We start from the raw sequence: 15,594 nt of genomic DNA on the forward strand, positions 1-15,594 counted from the left end.
AAAAGAGTTGCAATAGAAAGTAAGATCAACCCTGTTCTTTAAATACTTTAATAACAAAAATAAATAAAAGGACACTTTCAGTGGGCAGGCAGATTATTGGAGATAAGGAAAAAGCAGGGATATTAAACAAATTCTTTGACTCTGTTTACCAGGAAAGAATCAATTTCAATTGTAGTGCCGCAGGAGGAAGCCACAACCTCCATATTAATGAACAATTGGTTAACTGAGGAAGAAGTTCATAGGTGAATTGAAAAAATGTAAGTAAATAAGGCACCTGACCCGATGGCATACATCCAAGAGTTCTCAAGGAGTTAAGCTCAGTAATAGCCAAACCATTACATTTAATATTCAAGGACTCCATTTCTCAGTACCACAAGATTGGCGTAAAGCAGATGTGGTGCCTACATTTAAAAAGGGAGCTAGATTACAACCGGGGAATTACAGACCTGTAAGCCTGACTTCAATAGTGGGGAAACTACTTGAAGGTTTAATACGGGATAATATTCATGAATAACTAATGGAAAACAAAATTATTAGTAATAGTTAGCATGGATTTATGAAGGATAGATCATGCCAAACTAATCTTATTTGTTTCTTTGAGGAGGTAAGTAGAAATTTAGACCAGGGTAATTTAGTTGACGTGGTCTACTTAGATTTTGCAAAGGCTTTTGATACGGTTCCACACAAGAGGTTGGTGTACAAAATAAACCAAATTGAACTCAGTAATAATATATGCACCTGGATTGAAAACTGGTTGAAGGACAGACAACAGAGGGTTGTCATAAATGGAACTTTGTCAGGTTGGGCGAAGGTCGTGAGTGGAGTACCTCAGGGACCGATACTGGGACCCCTGCTTTTTTTTTTTTTTTTACGTATATATTTTTTTATTTTTCAGGAAACATTGTAACATATAAAGGGGGGAAGGGAATGGGGGGAGGGGAGTACAGAAAATAAAAGGGTTATGAGGTGGGGGGGATAGGGCAGTGGGGTAACATCCATCACTGGCTTCATGCAGGAAGCAAACATTCCATGATACTTGTCACATCCTATGCTAGGTCTAGATCTACCTAACCTTTAGTAGTTGTTTCTGGTTTCCTTACTATTTTATGGCTCCTATTGGGTTCTTCCATATGTAAGTCTCCCAGGGGTCCCATGTTGTCAGGAAGGTGTTGTATCTGTCGTGTATTAGGCTTGTAAGTCTCTCCATCGTCATTATGTAGTTTATCTTGTGCAATACCTCATTGATCGGGGGGGGGGGGGGTCGTTCTGTTTCCAATATCTTGCTATTAGAGTTTTGGCTGCGGAGAGGATCTGCGTTATCAAAGAGTCTATTTTTCTCTCAAGTCCGTCAGTCGGTTTTAGTAGGAGTACTGTTTCTATGTCCCATGTTAGCTCTACCCCTGTTGTCTCTTCTATTAGGCGTCTAATTCTTCCCCAGAATAGGATGATTTTGGGGCAGGACCACCATATATGTTTAAATGTGCCTATTTGACTGCAATTACGCCAGCACATTGGGGAGGTTAGCTGGAAAAAGGAATGGAGGCGGGCTGGTGTGTAATACCATCTGTGTAGGACTTTCAGGTTTGTTTCTCTGATTAGGGAGTATCGGGAAGCTTTAGCTGTCCTTTCGTGTATTTCTGCCCAGTCCTCTCCCTCTAGGGAGTTTCCTATATCATGTTCCCAGTCTAGAATATTTTTGCTTGTTTGGTCATCATATTGTTTTAAAAGTACCTGATAGAGTTGGGCAATCGTCCCTTTATTGTATTGACCTCTTTGGAATAGGCTCTCAAAGTTGGTGAGTGGCCTATTCCAAGTGTCACTTGGTTGAATTGAGGAAACATAGTGTGCCAGTTGTATGTATTGGAATATTTGTGTGGTTGGGATGTTGTATTCCTCTCTTATTCCCATGAATGATTTAACTTTTCCTCCTTGTTGCATGTCTCCTAACTTAGAGGGCCCTTTCTCGTCCCATTGCTTAAAAATATTTGAGTTGTGAGCTGGTGTGAATTCGGGGTTGGATCCAGTGGGTGTTAGGGTTGAGGGGATGGAGGAGATTTGCCTGTGTTTGCAGTTTTTATCCCAGATGTTTAGTGAATGCAGTAAGACTGGATGGGCTCTATAGGCTGTTTGTCTGTTCCCCTTTTTTACCCATAGAAGAGACGCTAACTCCTTTGTCCCTGCTTCCGCTCTCTCTATATCCACCCACGGTTTTTTCCCTGGGGCTGCGGACCAATAGATTAGCGGACTTAGGGCCTCATGCAGTAAGCGACGATTATGTGAAATCGGCAAGCTTATCGATTAGTCATGTTATTGGCGTTTTTCCCTCTCCGTATGCAGTAAGTGCCGAATACATTCAAAATCAACCCGAAAACAAATCCGCCCACTCTCACGATGATGAGCCGATCACACACAGGTGTATCGGCGTGCGTGGCGGGGTGCAGTTAGGTTGCACAATCACAAATCTTGCTGAATCAGGCGAAACAAGCATGTTTTTGATTGCGCGCCATATTTAAAGGCAACGTGTACTGCTAATCATTCTCTGTGTTGTTGGGAGTGAGAGAGAGAGAGAGACGCACAGAGCTGGACGATTGAACATTTGCATATTGACTGAGAGACTTGTTGTGTATTGGGTGAGCTTTGTCCTTTGTTGTTTTGTTTACATCTTTGTCTTGTTTTATATGTGGAAGTGGGTCGTGTGATTGCCTGTACATTTATTGTCTGTTTTTTGTGAGTGCTGGAAGTATGCCCGCAAAGCGTGGGAAGAGTGATGCTGGTGGGAGTGGGAGTGCTACTCGTGGGAGTACGCGTCGGAGTGAACGTACTGTTCAGGGGAGTGATGTTGCTGGTGCACCGAGTGGTGTTGCTGGGAGTGGGAGTGCTGTTGCTGGGAGTGGGAGTGCTGTTGCTGGGAGTGGGAGTGCTGTTGCTGGGAGTGGGAGTGCTGTTGCTGGGAATGGGAGTGCTGTTGCTGGGAGTGGGAGTGCTGTTGCTGGGAGTGGGAGTGCTGTTGCTGGGAGTGGGAGTGCTGTTGCTGGGAGTGGGAGTGCTGTTGCTGGGAGTGGGAGTGCTGTTGCTGGGAGTGGGAGTGCTGGTGCTAGGAGTGTGAGTGCTGGTGCTAGGAGTGGGAGTGCTGGTGCTAGGAGTGGGAGTGCTGGTGCTAGGAGTGTGAGTGCTGGTGCTAGGAGTGTGAGTGCTGGTGCTAGGAGTGGGAGTGCTGGTGCTGGGAGTGCTGCTGGTGGCGCAGTTGCTGATGGGGTGGATGGTGGTGGCGTGCTTGCTGGTGGCCAGCTTTTGGAGGCTCTTCCATTGGAAGAAGGAGAGTCCAGTCAGCACCAGCCAAGCTCTGACCCTAAACCTGCTCGGAAAAAACGTGTGGAGAAGCCACGTAATCCTCGCTTCAATGACCAGGAAAATAGGGCTCTTGTCACTGGCATTCTGGAGCACTATGACAGTATATATGGACATTTAGTAGGTAAGTGTAACTTTACATTTATTATTCAAATACATGTGATCCTAGGTCATCTGAGTTTTGTTCATATGCAAATATGGGTACACAATATCTTTCTATGTTCATTAGTGTGGAAACACAGCTTTTTATCATGCCTTACAAGGACAAATAAACACAGGCGGTCAATTTGCCAGAACTGCATACAATATGAATGCAACCTTGCTTACATGTATAGGTTTAGTAGTGAATGCTCATGTGCTGCACATATTACACATAAAACAGCATGTTTGCTATCACTTGGAACAGCTAGCAGTGTAGGAAACTGGTGCTTATATTATTATTCATTTACCTCATATCTTTTATATGTTTTTCAAGGGCGGACAAGTGCAGCAAGCAAAAAAGAAATGTGGGACACAATAGTCATTGGTGTCAATGCCTGTGGGAATAGTGTCAGGGACAAGTATCATTGTCGGAAAAGATTTGATGATATTAGGTCCAAATTGAAAAAGAAAATACAAGACCAACGCGTGCATGCTACTGGCACTGGAGGTGGGCCCACACCACAACGTCTCATATTGACTCCATTGGAGGAGCTGCTTCGGCCAAAATTACTTACCGTCGTCGTGGAAGGCTTGGCTGGTGACCGTGACATTGGAATTTATCCGTCACAATTTCCAGCAGGTGATAAATATTACTGTACTAGGCGTGTCGTTGCTTACAGTTATTTTGCATATTTACACTGCTTTTTATACTGTCTTCACAATATAAGCATACCTGCATCTATATATGTATATGTCTGATTCTGTATATATATATCTCAAAATAGACATATATGTAGTAGTCCTACTAAAAGCAGTAACTAATATAGCACGTGCCATTGCGTGCTCATTTACATGTGAATTCCCAAAATGCATAGCTGCAGTGGAAGCAATTGATGGTGGGCGAAGATGGGGAACAACAGGGTAGTACACGTGTAACACATGTTCATGAGAAATTATTAGTAGCTACAGGTACAGAACAGAAATATGTATCATATTATTGTGTATTTTATTGATTTTACTCCGACAAACATGACATTACTGCCTATTTTAAGCATGCATCAAAGAAATTGCATGTAACGGCCTACAAACATCCCTGGCACTAACACATCTATAGTTGCTTATGAAAAGGTCCATTTTTGCTTTATGTCATATACAGACAGCATAATGAGGCACACGTATCATATGTTATGTCATTGTTTTCATAACTTAAACACTGCAGATGACTACTTAGCTCATCTACCATTGTGTTAAAGCAGCTGCAATTAATATCTCATCACAGCATACACTTCAACAGAGGGGGTGGGGTTCAGCACACACACTAATTACAGCCTCATTTCACGGTCAACTTAGTTCACACCATTTGCACCTGTTTCAAGTCATTGAAAGGTGTGGCTGATTAGGCTTTTTGGGGAAGGGAATACCTTTCTTACAACCTGAATAGCACAACTGAAGTTAATCACACTCATTGGAAAGCTTAACTCTAGCTACTAAATGCCCCAACAACTCATTACTTATCAAAGCGTACGTCACACATTAGTTCACTCATATCTATAGTTGAACTACTATGAAAGACACATTATCACACACTGCATGTGTTGTCTTGTTGAGTCACAGCCACATTCAGGTGTGCCACATCTTCGATTAATGTACCACACATATCCTCTACCAAAAACAACACTTTTTGCAATATGACCACCTTCATGATAACCATTGTGAATGGTCATCTCATGATAGTTATGTACATTATGATACTGATATCACTACACAACATATGATTTTTATGTACTCATTTAATCTATTTATCCTCACGCATTACTGCAGAAACATAGTATGTTGTATGTTAGGGAACTCAAAAATTCTAAGTACACAGGCATGTACAGTGTTATTACAACTATTTATGTTCACTTTCACACACATTTTCGGTTAAGGAACTGATGTTGTTAGTTAATCATAAATACAGAACATACAATAAGTGTTTGTTCAATATTTACACATGTAAATGTAAAACTTATGTTATTGTTATATATAGTTGCCCCTGGAGGACATGTGTCACCTGAGATGGAACAAGTGTCTTCACCTGGGTCAGCCAGCTCAACACTACTAGAAGGTGAGTGTATCATTTGCTGGCCATATAATATGTGCTCTTCTATATGTTATGTTGTCATGTGCATTATTTGTTTTGCACATCTTCTTTAAATAGGATTACTTAGTGTCAGTGAAAATTAAGTGTAAGGCAACATGTATTGTGTTAGTGATGTTAATTATCATGTAGGACTTCTGAGTTTAGAGCAACTTTTCATTCATTCATATTTCATACTGAGTCCAAACATTATTCGTAAGTCAAGGTAGTTTTTAATGAGGTTATAAAACGTATGCTAACATGTTAGGTGTTACTTAGGACACAGTACAATTACATAGTAACACAGCATACATTAACATGCCATTTAATAATGTGTACATTTCTTTTTAGAACATCATGGTGATGAGGATGATGAGTATGATGAGGATGACGCCACAGAAGAGACTGAAATACAATCATGTGACCATGAAGAGGTGCCAATAGAAACTGTTGTACCGCCAAATCGTCCATCAACTTCCACATACGATGCAATTGTAGCTTCAGAGGGAAAAATAGTGGACGCAGAAAATCGTCGCCATTCAGACATGATGACAGTGCTGGAAAGGATGATTGGACTGCAGGAAGAAACAGTATCACAATTGGCACATCTCCACAGAGTCTTCATTGAAGTGCCTAAACAGTTGCAAAAAATCAACACCTCATTCGAAGCATTAGTTGTTCAGCAAACACAAGCTAATTACTGGAGAATGACTAATGTACCACAATTCAACACCTCCCAGCCAGGATCTGTTCATGCAGGTCAGTTTTCACCACATTCATCTGAGATTCATTCACCAGGCCCAAATGTTACCGGTCAAGTAGCAGACATTGCTGTGCAGGTTCCTGATGACATCCTACCGCTGCCATCTCTACAAATTCAGCAGCAGACACCTACAAAGGAGGCGACAAAAACAAAACAAGACACACATGAAACAGACCAACCATCACTTGTGCAGTGTCTACCAACTTGCTCACATGTGTCACTGGGCACAAGCCCTGTCCGTGAACAGTCACTACCCAAAAGCCCTGTAGGTGAGTCGCTGCCCAAAAGCCCTGTAGGTGAATCGCTGCCCAAAAGCCCTGTAGGTGAATCGCTGCCCAAAAGCCCTGTAGGTGAATCACTGCCCACAAGCCCTGTAGGTGAGTCACTGGCCACAAGCCCTGTAGGTGAATCACTGCCCACAAGCCCTGTAGGTGAGTCACTGGCCACAAGCCCTGTAGGTGAGTCACTGGCCACAAGCCCCGTAGGTGAACAGTCACTGGCCACAAGCCCTGCCCGTGAAGTGCCAGAGGCCACTCAAAGTGGCTCTGTTGTGCCTAAAGTTGGTGGCAAAAGAAAAAGGAAAATTCAAGAGACAACAAGCAGGCCTGTTACTCGCTCGCAAAAGGAACAAAAAAAATAAATGTTATAATTCAGAAAATATGTGTTTGGCCTTGTTTTGTTGACTTCAGATTATCTAATTACTATTGTATGTATGCTGAAGACTGTGTTGTTTCCAAACTTTCAACTATGTTCTTGTACACGTGAAGTTTTGGAAATGTTAACACTCATAATTAATTGTGTTATAAATATTTATGTTGTAATCGTCTGTTCAGTAATGGTCCACCAGGAGCCAGTTGCTAAGTTTAGAGAAGCTGCCATTGACTTTGCAGCAAAACATTGCATTTGGGTGTGTTAATTGATGTAAGAATTGCATATGCATATTAGTCACATGCAATTATTAAAACACCTAAGTAAGTGCAAACATCTTTCTTGTACGTGTACAGCAGGATTATGTGTAAATTATTACTTACCTTTGCCTTGCTTGGCCATTGTAATTTTGTCCTTTAATCAGTTGTGTGTTCGTTTCTATAACATCTCACAATGTATAATAATATATATACACACACACACACACACACTGAGTGAGTGTGAGTGTGAGTGTGTGAGTGTGTATATATATATATGTATATATATGTGTATATATATATATATGTGTATATATATATGTATATATGTGTATATGTGTATATATATATGTATATATATGTGTATATATATATGTATATATGTGTGTATATATATATATATATATATATATATATATATATATATATATATATATATATATATATATATATATATATATATATATATAGTACTATATAAACTGGTATACACAAACTAATACACTTCATGCTTCCTTGTGAAAGCACACTATTTTAATAATACAGGCCTAATGTTTGAGAAATATCCTAAGTATGAGACTCTAACAGTATTGTGCTTAAACAAATGTTTATTACTTAATTCAATCATGTTTCTCACCATTTAAATAGGTTTCATACAAGGTATACTTAATGCCATCAATGTTGTGTGTACTCCTGCAATATAAAAAAAAAAAAAAAAAATTATATATAAATATATATATATTTTTATAAGAGATATATTTATATATATATATATATATATATATATATATATATATATATATATATATATATATATATATATATATATATATATATACACACGTATTTAAACTCATGCAGACAGGGAGTTAACCAGACTTTCACATACACACAGAAATGTAAGCGGGGAAAAAACATTTCTTTTTGCAGGTGTGTTTTTACTGATATGCCTGGCTAAGAAATATTTTCACACACTGGTCTTTGTTAGTTTTCAAAAAAACACTATGTGAACGCATTCACAGTCTAGGGATGTTTTTCACAAACGAGATAAAAGAAGGAGAAATGTTTCTCCCACAGTCCCATATCACGAACCACAACTGTTAACCCAATTAGACAACCAAATCCAATTGGCGTTTGAAATAAGGAGTCAAAGTAGTTACTTTTGTTGACCTTGACAAGGAAAAACAGGAGTTTGTTAGCCATTCAGCACATTCATTTTGATGAGCAAATAACACAGACCTGCACACAGCTTTTGTGCTACTCAGACATGGCTGATGAATTCGTTAACAATATTAATCCCCTTTTAGGGTATAAGTACATGATCTGTGAAGCCATCTTGAACAGTCGCGGACAGAAAGCAAGCACACGCCAAATCGATGATTTCATTCGAGCAAAATATCCTTATTACCAAGACCGTAAGCATGCACGGAATTTTAATTCCTCAATAAGATTCACTTTATCAAGTAATGACTTTTTTGAACGTGACCAGGATAAGCTACAACACACCTATGGTTTCTGGAAGATTGCCCCGGAAAAACAATTTATCCTGAAAGACGGCACTTATATTGTCGTGAAAGGCATATTTATTCCTAATTTCAATAGCAATGTATCCGCTACTACTGATCCGTTTGAATCGATACGTGCTGCAATATCTGCAGCCTCCATTCCTGAAACCCACATTGTACAAGAACAAAAGTACTATGATTATGTACCAAGCCTTTCAGCTGAAATTGCATTGGAATGGGAACCGGAAGAAATGAACCTACCTCCCGACCAATTATTTGAAGAAAGCAGTGGCGATTCCTATGAGCGCATCCTGGAGGAGATATGTGCCATACTGGATTCAGCGGTTGGGTTAAGCGTGGATGAAAATGGCTTGCATTTCTGGAGCGACCAGTTGCAGCCAGGCGAAGAGTTAATTCTAGAAGAATGGTAAATATAACAATCGTTATGCGTTGACTCTGCGTTTAAATTTTTTTTTTTTTTGTAACCACCATTTTCACTTTCAATGCGTGGATACAGCGTAACATTGCAGACTGCATAACATGTAGCGATCACAAACAAATTGTTTCCTAATACAATATAGTAGGACCTGAAAGAGTAGTACACATTGCTGACGGAATAAATATACGTACTTTCCTATCCCTTTAAACATATTAGCAACATTTTACCATTACTCTAACACATACCTGTTTTGTTATCATGCAACATCTACAACATTGAAAACCGGGTCCACCACGTATGACGTGGGACCCTTGTCATGGGCCAAGGCGTCCTTAAAAAGGATTAGTGATGTAAGTCCCGCCCCCAAGCGACGTGCGCGCCTCAAAGCCTATTGGCTGTCATGTTTTGTTATAGTAACGGTAACTGCAGTGTGTGATGCGTGCGGCTCAGTGTTTGTAGGCGTACCCTGGGCGTTAGCCGAATGTTAATTGAGTGGGAGGAGTGTTAGCGTGCGTTTCACGCTGGCTTAACATGACGTCACACGTATTGCATTTGCGCATTGTGTTATCGGCCGTGCTTTCTGTTCAAACACGTCTGTTTAAAAAGAATACAGATGTACTCGTTTAGAACGAATGTAGTTTCGTCTTCATTGTATTTGAAATAAAGATGTTATGTTTACTGGTATTTTCAACATGTATTGAACGCACAACGTACGCTTTGTTTTGCGCATGCGCTAACAGTTAGTGGAGCCAAGCGTGAAGTGCGTGCGCACACAAAGATGTGCGCGCACATCTTTCAGTATACAGGCAACGTTCACATCATATACATAGTTATGCCTGCTACAAATTTAAAGAAACATTACATACTGATGTACACTTGTAGTTCTAACATATAAGTGAGTGACGTGTGTATGTACACAATCATATAGAGCTGTGTAATGCGTTGTCACGGATACATATATAGTAAGGTGCCATATTTGACCATCATATGTTTGCTGTATTTCAGAGATGTCGGGGAAGATACAATCGGATCAATGTATGATTTCAGAAGAGTCTACCTTTATATGAGATGATTGTGAGGAGGAGCCACCGACTACTATACTACATATGGAACTAATTTTATATTGCTTGCAGCGCTTATTAACAAACAATTAAAAATGTGATACCCTTATGCCTATATTGCATAAGCACTTAATTAACATAATGATGTTGCAAAAGAGTGCCTCATGAATTTTTCTTGAGTGTTCTTTAATGACTACTAACATTTTATGACATGGTGTGTTTTATATATAACAACCATTCCCACTCTGCTAACACATTTGTGTATTCTAATATGTAATGGAACGTATGACTGTCGAAACTATGTAACAATAATAATAATAATATGAGCATGTTCATGTATAGGGCTGCTAGTTGTACGCAGCGATTTACAGACACATGTTTCAGCCTGAGGTCCCTGGCCCGTGGAACGTACAAATGTTTTTTTGCCGCATGAGGCACAGGGAGATAAAGTGACTTGGCCAAGGTCACAAGGAGCCCACACCGGGAATTGAACCAGACTCCCCTGCTTCAAACTATCAGTGCCAGTGTGTGTCTTTACTCAGTGAGCCACTCCTTCTCCCAATGTAAAGGACACTTACAACCAAGTAGCCATTTATTTTTAAAATCTCTTGTTACATGGGTATGTAGATAAAATGGTTTGGGACTGTAGCAAATAATGTTACTGGCCAGATGTTATGGTCCCCTCCAATGCATGATGTTCTGAATATGACATCACCATCATGTTATGAAGTACGTTTCTGTGTATATTTCATTAACCTAACTAACTATAGTTTACTGTGTTTATTAATCGTTTAGAAATACATAGTATAGTCAATATGATGATATAAGCTACCATAATAAAGCTGGTGTTATCATTTGTCGGTGTTATACATGGATCCTACACCAATTGATAGAGACACAAACAGTTGTCTTAAAAAGTGTGTCTATGCTAGTGATGAATGTGCTCCCGTAAGTAAACAAATAAGTACAGTTATCCCCTTTTCTCCAACCACCTCTATATTACATTAATGGAAATTATAAGGAAACATACATAAAATGTGATGAAATGTGAGTAATCATTTTGTAATACAATGCACATGAAAGCTCAAGAGTAGCTAAATGCATATACATGATACAGAAAGTACATATATGTAACATTTGTGTTTAAACCAATATGTTGGGTTTTTAGTTCCAATAATTATAGGAAGATTGAGGTAGGCACATCTTATGAGAGATGTCAGCAAATATACATACCATGATCAGTCATACTGGAGATATACCTATAATGCAAAGGAACAATATATAAATTGCAAACATTGACATGCCATCTTCAGTACCGTAAACAACACAGCAAAGTGTGTATTTGGTGTTAAATGTACAACACCATGTATATTTCATGACATTCAAAATGTAAATCAGCCTGGTGTACACATCATATGGATGTACATGTTACACTGCACCAATAACATTGTATGTAAGCATACTAGAAGCATGAATGATTATGGGCATAATATGTGTTTTGTCTTAGCATAAGGAATAACACAATGCTACAATATTATTGCTTTGTTACCCAAGTTGTATTCACATACACACAACTAAAGTACAATTGAAGAGGGATTATATAACCTGTGCAACAATAACATACCGGTGCCACATCCCTTTGTGCACACAGCAGAGAAAAGAAAGGTGTGCAACCCATATTCATCTGTGTCCTAACAGAAGGTTATATAAAGAAACATTATTGTTAATATAACATAATTAAACTATAAAAGTAGTACTAGGAACATATGAGTTTGTACTTACAAGAAAAAAATGAATTGATGAGATTCTGTCGTGTCTGGCCACCACTGGCTGTTTGTTCATTTTCAGCAGCTACATGGGTGGGATGCTCGTCTACCAAAGCCTCAGCTAGGTCTGACTGTACATTGTGCCTGAGTGCAACATTGTGCAAAATGCAACAGGCAAGGATAATATCAGACACTTTTTGAGGCTTGTATAGAAGAGCCCCACCAGTTCTGTCCAGACACCTAAACCTGGTCTTGAGTAGGCCAAATGTCCTCTCTATAACAGATCTTGTAGATATATGGGCTGCATTGTACCTGTCCTCTGCTTCAGTTTGAGGGTTTAGCACCGGAGTCAAGAGCCACGGCCTAATTCCGTATCCTGAGTCACCTATAATGAATGGAGCACACATAAGCTGACATTAGTGATCAAATTGTACAATGCCAACATTCCTAAATCAACATGTGTTTTGTGTTAGAACATGTAAATATGTACTCACCCAGCAGCCAACCAGGTTCAAAATGTCCCTCTTCGAACGCATGGAAGACTGAAGAGTTCCTCAGGATAGAGGAATCGTGACTGGAACCAGGGAACTTGGGTACCACATGCATTATCCTCATCGTCGCATCACATACCACCTGTACATTGAGTGAATGGTAGTGCTTCCGATTGCGGTACACATGCTCACTCTGACTAGGTGCAATCAAAGCAACATGTGTGCAATCGATTGCACCCAGCACAGATGGTATCCCTGCTATATTATAAAAGCCAGTCCTGACTTCCAGCCACTCTGTCGCCTCTGTAGGAAAATGAATATAATTCCTAGCGCGTCTATTGAGTGCATAGAGAAACTGGGTCAAGGCCCGCGAGAATGTAGATTGCGAGACCCCGCCCACTATGCCCACAGTTGTCTGGTATGACGCGGAAGCAAGATAATGTAATGAGCACAGCATTTTAACAAGCCCAGGGACTGCACGACCTCTGGCTGTGAAAAAATCTAAATCCCCCCTTATCTCCTCATAAAGAGCTAAGATTGCTGCTGAACTCAAACGATAGCGACTTACAATCTCCTCCTCACTCATCCCATCTAACAGGGTTCTCTCCCTGTACAGACGCGGACGAGGCACAAGTTGTCTCCTCTGTCTTCTCCTCTGATCTCCTGTCCCTCTACCTGTCCCTCGGCCTGTCCCTCTCCCTGTCCCTGTCGTATCCGCGTCACTGTCACTGTCCCTCGGTGTGTCCCTACCTTGCCCTATATGATTCTCTTGATCATCAAGCATGTCATAGAAAAGAATGTTCCTGCGTCTCCTAAACATTCGCAACATTTTGAAATGAGTAGCTGTGAATGAGCAGGTAATGTGCGTCCTTTAAATAGGTATGTGATGATGTCAGGTGACATAGTAAAATGCAAGGTGTTACATTAACATAATAAAGTACTTCTGTGGCAAGCTGTGTGCACTTGTTGTTCTAAGTATTTGTTGTGTGTATTCTGCAGGGAATGATGATATTTGGCAATGATGTGACGTGAAGCTTTGTACAAAGATTGCTTGCAAATAAATAGTTGCATGTGCAATGCATGTAACACTTGTGAACGCAAGAGTCAGTCATGTAATGAGACAAAAAGGCTGAGATTGACGTGGGAAAAGTTTTGTGTAACATGTGTAATTATCCATGTTATTGTGACATGTTGGCAACAATGAATAGTCGTGTGCATATGCATGCATTTGTGTAAGGAGGATAGTTGGTATAGAATGAGTTTACAAGGTGTCCCAATGATGAATTACTGTACATGTGTGTATAAGTTAGGTTGAAGTGCTTGTAATGCAACGGTTACAATGTAAACATGCAATGTGATTGAGCGTCCAATAAGTGACGTCATGAAAATAGGGAGGACCCAAAAGTATATGTAAACATGAGAAGACAGATGTACATGAACGTTTAAAGATGCGTGTCACATTACAAGCATTGTGTAATGTAAAGGAAGATGAATATACTGTGTATGAGTGACATGTGTGACATGTGTGACATCATGTAAATAATTGTCGCTGAGTTGAGTAAAATGTGTGATATGATGTGAGGTTCTCCTTTAAGAGTGTAGTATAGTATTTTCCCTTGCCACATCATCACATGATGAGTAATGTGACCCGCAAATGCTGCAAACATGTAAAAGTCGAATGTTATGCAAATAAGACACATCAGCTGTGACACAATGCAGGGAATGCCCCCACACTGTAATGCAAATCCCCCTTGTATTGTGAGCAATGAAACGTAAACAGTACTATACTGTTATACGTCCCCGCTCCATTGACTTCCATTGATGTACAGAATATTTTTTTTTTCTAAGTGCCGTTCCGGCAGCCTTAGCGATCGTTCTCCCGTCCAAAATGCCAACTTTAGTTGGCGGGAGAAATCGGCCATAACATCTCAATTTCGTAGTGCCGATCAGCCCCGATAAGCTGTTTTTTTTTGTTGAATCCAGCCGATTTAAAAAAGTGGCGATCAGTGTCGAAAACAGGCTTATCGGCAGGCGACTGGCCATAACCAAATTATCGGCTCCGAAACCTGGCGATATGAAGCACTTATCGGCGCTTACTGAATCTCAAACCCAATTTTGGCTATAACATGGCCATATTTCCCTTATCAACGCTTACTGCATGAGGCCCTTAGTCTAGCCGCTTCATAGTACTTTGCTAAGTCTGGTTGGCCCAGGCTGCCTCTTGCCTGGGAGAGAGCCATCAGTTTCTTCTTTATCCTAGGTTTTCTACCGTTCCATATAAATTTAGTTATCTCTTTTTCCAAATCCCTTATTACATAGGTTGGAACCGTTACTGGGAGCACTTGGAATAGATAAAGTATTCTAGGTAGTAGGTTCATTTTCACTGATATTATTTTACCCGTCCACGATATCTGGTATCTTGACCAGGATTCCAGGTCTTTTTTCAGGTTTTTAATAAGATTCGGGTAGTTTGCTCTGTACATATCATCATATGTTCTCGTAATGTATATTCCTAGATATCTCATCTTGTCTGACATCCATTTTATTGGGAATTTTTTCTTTAGTGCGCTTTCTAGTTCTGGAGGTATGTGCAGGCATATAGCCTCTGATTTTGTGTTGTTCACTTTAAAGTTTGAGAGTGTGCCAAATTCGTCTAGCGTGTCAAATAGGTTTTTTAATGAGGTATCTAGGTTAGTCAGGGAGAGTAAAGTGTCATCCGCAAATAGCGACACTTTATATATGTTGTTTCCTATAGGGACACCCTCTATCCCTTGGTTCTCTCATATTCTTGAGGCTAATACCTCTATGCACAAAGCGAATAGCATTGGGGAGAGTGGACACCCTTGCCTGGTACCGTTAGAAACTGCGAATGGTTCTGATGTTTAACCTGAGGTGCGAACTGTGGCTATTGGGTTGGAATATAGCGCCTTAATGCCTTTAATAAAGTTTACATGTAGGCCCATCTCTCTGAATACCCGGAACATAAAGGGCCAGGCCACTCGGTCAAAAGCTTTCTTAGCGTCTAACCCTAGAATCAGGGTAGGACGTTGGTTTTT

At 40.1% G+C, this 15,594-nt stretch overlaps 1 protein-coding gene across 1 annotated transcript; it reads left to right on the forward strand.

Moving 5' to 3' along the window:
• The first annotated feature begins 3,828 nt into the window (after positions 1-3,828).
• Positions 3,829-15,174, forward strand: LOC142490652 (uncharacterized). Its single transcript, XM_075593068.1, has 4 exons — positions 3,829-4,129; positions 5,519-5,596; positions 5,960-6,421; positions 15,170-15,174. The coding sequence occupies exons 1-4, from the start codon at positions 3,853-3,855 to the stop codon at positions 15,172-15,174; spliced, it is 822 nt and encodes a 273-aa protein (XP_075449183.1). The 5' UTR covers positions 3,829-3,852.
• Positions 15,175-15,594: the final 420 nt, after the last annotated feature.

Source organism: Ascaphus truei, chromosome 3 (genome assembly GCF_040206685.1).
Source record: "Ascaphus truei isolate aAscTru1 chromosome 3, aAscTru1.hap1, whole genome shotgun sequence".
Classification (NCBI taxonomy): Eukaryota; Metazoa; Chordata; class Amphibia; order Anura; family Ascaphidae; genus Ascaphus; species Ascaphus truei.